Below are 4,950 nucleotides of genomic sequence, written 5' to 3'. Positions count from 1 at the left end.
GGAAAGGGCAGTGTCTGCTGGGTTAGCATTAGCAGGATGCTAGCTGGCTGGAGGCTTACCTTCCTTCTTCAGCCATTTGACGATGTTGCCCTCCTCCATGGTAGGCGACAAGGCTGGCATCTGCAACTGAATTGGGGCGACACCTGCAGGTGAAGAGAGGTAAGACAGCGGTCAAGCAGAGTAGCCTACACATACAGACCTGCCAAAATATGTGCCAAGACAACCTTCATTATATTATTTCTCTAACATACATCCTACACACAAAGAGGAAGTAAAAAAGAATGGATGCAGATAAGAGGTCAACTTTTGATGAAGCGAAGGTAAAGGAAAAGTCGTGGATAGGATAAGTAGGGCGGCAAAGCCAGGAGAAACAGAGCTGTGAGACAGAGAGAGGAAGAGAGTGAGAGTGAGGAAGAGAGTGAGAGGAGGATGAGCAGAAAGACAAGAGAGAAGAATGAGAGGGGCAGAGAACAGAAGATGGGGGGGGGCGTAAAATGGAGGGATGAGTGAAAGTGAGCATAAGGATAGCAGAAGGTTATGATGGAAGAGGGGTCAGAATTCTGAAAGAAAAAGAAAGAGAGAGAGTCCGTTTTAGCTCTCGCTAGTCATCAGACAGATTAGAGCCTGATGAGACAGTTGCCATGGAGACCACAGAGAGCTGGTATACAGCCAGGTGCTTTGGACTGGACATCGATCAGTCGCCTCATCCCCACCTTTGTACCCTACTCCCTCCCTCCCTCCCTCCCTCCCTCCCTCCCTCCCTCCCACCCACACAGGTTTCAGCGGGCCCCTAGAATACTACCGCACAACAAGGATCATGCCATACCTTGTCATGGTAACCAGATGTGAAATGGGTCACCCAGCTACCCTCAACTCTGTATAAGTGTGAAGGCCGTTACATGGCCAGTGCTGAGTGTGTGTGCTTATGTGCACAGAGGAAGAGCAGCAGTGCTCTGTGTGTTTGTGTGAACTGTCAACACCGCAATACTCAAATATATTTGCTTAAGTGCAGGCAGGGTGACTCTGAATAGAGTTTTTTGTGCATCTATGTGGGTGCACCATTGACTGTATACAGTCTATATTTCCAGTCATTGGTGTGCATCTATAAGAGAAGTATAAGAGAAAACTGTAGTTTGTGTGTGTGTGTGTGTGTGTGTGTGTGGGTCAGATGACTAGTTCTGCAGCATATTGAAGTCTGTTCTGTATGTGTAAGAAATGTTTTAGTTGTGTGTGTGTGTGTGTGTGTGTGTGTAGGTAAAAGAGCTCTAACACATCCAGTGCTGATATGTGCACTTAATTGTGTTTTCTCTCTCTCTCTCTCTCAGCAAGCCCATCTCTGGAGGGTAGAAGTAGTCTATGCCATGTGCTTTCGAGACGCTTCACTGCACTGACTGTTCCTCCACACATTATTTCTCTACACTCCTGCCACACACTGCATCTTAATAGGGAGAGCAGAGGGGAGTAAGTGAGAGATGGAGAAAGTAAGAAAGAGAAAGAGGAGAAGTACAACTAACAGAGAGAAAGAAAGAGAGAAAGAAAGAGAGACAGCAGGTAAACATGACACAGAGAAAGAAAGAGAGGTACATAAAAAAACTAAAAGAGAAGGCAAAAGAGAGAGAGAGAGAGAGAGAGAGAGTGAGAGAGAGATCTTCAAGAGGTTCCTAATGACTATACTTAATGAGGAGCTTTCATTGTAGTCTAAACACATCTAACCACATTCCTGAACTTCGAGTGAAGAACCAAACCAAAGAACAGAACCAAAGGAAACGTTAAGAAGCTCATGGTCTGGGCCAAAATGCCTGCAGGGACTGTGGCGTTGAACAACACAGTGCATGATTCAGTGTAATTACATGAAGTGGATGCATCACTGCCAAACAGTTCTATCATCTTTTGGAGCCATGATTGACAGCATCACTTCAATTGCAGAAAGCCACTGCACAGCTGAACACAATCTCAACTAACTTGCAGTCAAGACTGCAAAAGTGTCCCTCCATTCCTATTCAAACTACCTGCTGACAACTCATCAGATTGTTTAGCTGTAGGGAGGCTTCTCCATGTCTAATGGTCTACATACGTTCTAAATGTCTTCACAACTGGCCCAACGGTCTGCATACATTGGTATTAAAAAATTGACATTTTCCCAAAAGGCCAAGGCTAGGGAAATGGGACGGTGCAAAGTTTTCATGAGGTGACACTGCCCCCTGGTGGCTGATATGGACTTGGTGTGTAGCATTTATACAAAATAACTTAAAATTAATTTTCCTGCACTTATCTAGCCAAGCAACAGTCATGTAACGGAGAGACCAGGAAGCCAACATGTGTGCAGTAAAACAGGTTCAATATGAGAGACTCCCTCAGTGCCATATCCTCCAGGAAGGAGGTCAACCTTTTGACCACGTGGTGCAGAGACAACAACCTCCTGCTGAATGTCAGCAAAACAAAGGAGATTGTGGTTGACTTCAGGAAAAGCCACACTGAACACCCACCACTGACCATCGATGGTGCTGCTGTGGAGCGAGTGAGCAGCACCAAATTCCTGGGGGTGCATATCAGTGAGGACCTCTCCTGGGCCACCAACTCTGCATCACTGGCGAAGAAAGCCCAGCGGCGCCTCTACTTCCTCCGCAAGCTCAAGAGAGCGAAAGCTCCCATACCCATCCTGAACGCATTCTACCGGGGCACCATTGAAAGCATCCTGTCCAGCTGCATCACTGTGTGGGGCAGTAGCTGCACTGAACACAGCAGGGAAGCTCTGCAATGCATAGTGAACACAGCTGGTAAGATTATTGGTGCCCCACTCCCTTCCTTGCAAGAAACATACACCACCCGCCTCACCCGGAAAGCTACCTCGATTGCGAGTGACACCAGCAACCCCGCACACAGTCTGTTCAGCCTCCTACCCTCTGGAAGAAGGTATAGGAGCCTCCGTTGCCGCACCACCAGACTCAGAAATACCTTCATACACCAGTCTGACAGGAAGCTGAAATACCCCCCCCCCCCCCAAAAAAAAAAAATCACTCAGGACTCTGTCTCTTGCACTTTTATCACTTACGTTTACCTTTACTGTTCTACTTGCACTGCTAATGTAACAAATACATCTTACAGGATGTTTTTTGCTGCCATTACCAAATTGCCTTTTTTTGCACTACCATAACCTCACACAAGAAAACGTATGCTGCTGTACGTGTATCTGTATGTTTTACTTAGTATTAGGAAATGTCTTGTCTTATCTGTTGTGCCTGTGCACTTTTATATGTTTCACCGTGGGAGAGTGGGAAACGTCCTATCGATTCCTTTGTATGTCTAGTCTAGTTTAAGCGAACAATTTATACTGTATTCCTACAACTCAACATCACAGCACAGGCTAAACGCAGAGGTAATGCCCAAACCTAAGTAATAGTCAAATGTCACTCAATCAATGCTTCCACATAAGAAATTCCCACTTCCTGCATCATTTGCAGCCACACAGCCACATCAGCATGGAAACGCCAAGCATGCTGAGCTACAAGGACACCTGCAGTGAATACAAGGCATCCTACTCCCAAGTTACAATAAGGCCTGTACAACCTGTCCCCTTTGCTTTACAGAGTTAGGACCCAAGTACATTCACTTGATTACACTTACAAAAAAAAAGGTTTCGTGATACAGTGGTCAATTCTGTTATGCCTTCCATTCAAGAAGCAATTAGAGGATTGTTGTGAAGACCAATAGGACAATAATCGAAATCTGACAAGAGTCTTCACAACAAATACAGATGTTAACTTCGATAGCTAGCCATTTCACATAGATAACCTAGCTGGCAGAGTAAAGATACCGCCCACTGCCAGTTACTAATTCTTACAATGCGACCCGATCTCCAAGATGTCAATTAGGTGTAACGTAGTGATCCGTTTCTGTGGATAAAACTTCTGGGGACAGCACTAGTTTGCTAAGGTTAGCTGATGTAGTCGAATGACCTCAGCTGACTTGTATCTAGAGAGCAAGCGACCAGTTAGGAGGAATATTCCATGAGCCAGACTGACAAAAAAGTATAGCTACTGATGTAATAGTGGCGCCTGTGTGGAAGTCAAGGTGGAAATATATGCACGTCTGGTAAAAGACAGAAATAAGTTAACGTTACATTCTGCTATTACCGTTAGCTAAGCTAACAGGCTAACTTGACAGCTAGCCAAGTTAGCAAGGCAAACAGCAATGTCAGTGATTTATATGACACCACTCACCAAAGAAAGACGGAGACTGAAACAAGGTCCTGACTTGTTCCCGAAATGTATGTGTTGTCCACGGACATTTTTTTGCTTTTACTAATCTCAAACCGATCAAAATTCCTTGACGTCCCAGCCGCAAGGAGGCCGCCATGTTTGTGTCCTTGCGTGCTGAAGGGGTGCCCTGATTCGTGCCTGAACTCAATGCAACAAAATTGGTACATTGCCTGATCAGTGAAACGTTCCTCCTTTATCGCAATATATGAGGTGATTCATATTTAATACATATATTAATACGATTATGTCAATAAAATACCACATACATTGTTTAAAGGGAAGGCACGCTGAATTCAAAACAACTGGTTATAGTAGCCCTGCTACTTACTACTGGACATAGTTCTGTACACTTAAAGGAAGAAATTGTGTTGCAGGAAGTTTGCTTTCTATTTATTTATAGGATCAGTAGCAGTGTGTAGGATAATTATTTGAAGAGAAAGAGTAATATTGGCTTGGCTACAAATGCTATTCAGCCTCTGCCTCATACAGGTAGCCTATTTGTTAAGTTATGGAGCGTAGGCCTATTACCTTAGGTTCCCTTTTTCTTTCGGTTGTAAGTGAGGGAAATGATGATTACAAGATTTTGTCGGTCAGCTAATTGGTAAATATACCAGGAAACAATTGGAGTTTAGCTGGAATTGGGAAACCCCCTGGGTGTAGATGTCATCATTAGATGGAAATCACCCGCACA

General features: G+C 44.6%; 1 protein-coding gene across 1 annotated transcript in view; it reads right to left on the bottom strand.

Moving 5' to 3' along the window:
- pdhx (pyruvate dehydrogenase complex component X) overlaps positions 1 to 4,410 on the bottom strand; it is a 39,371-nt gene extending 34,961 nt beyond the window's left edge. Inside the window, exons 1-2 of the mRNA XM_031565163.2 lie at positions 4,221 to 4,410; positions 60 to 143 (exon numbers count right to left, since the gene is read on the bottom strand). Coding sequence (XP_031421023.1) covers positions 60 to 143; positions 4,221 to 4,356 — 220 coding nt within the window. The 5' untranslated portion in view covers positions 4,357 to 4,410. The remainder of the gene's footprint in view (positions 1 to 59; positions 144 to 4,220) is intronic.
- Positions 4,411 to 4,950: the final 540 nt, after the last annotated feature.

This window comes from Clupea harengus, chromosome 3 (genome assembly GCF_900700415.2).
Source record: "Clupea harengus chromosome 3, Ch_v2.0.2, whole genome shotgun sequence".
Taxonomy (NCBI): domain Eukaryota; kingdom Metazoa; phylum Chordata; class Actinopteri; order Clupeiformes; family Clupeidae; genus Clupea; species Clupea harengus.
The sequence above is the reverse complement of the archived record's forward strand: the minus strand, read 5'-3'. Positions and strand labels throughout refer to the sequence as shown.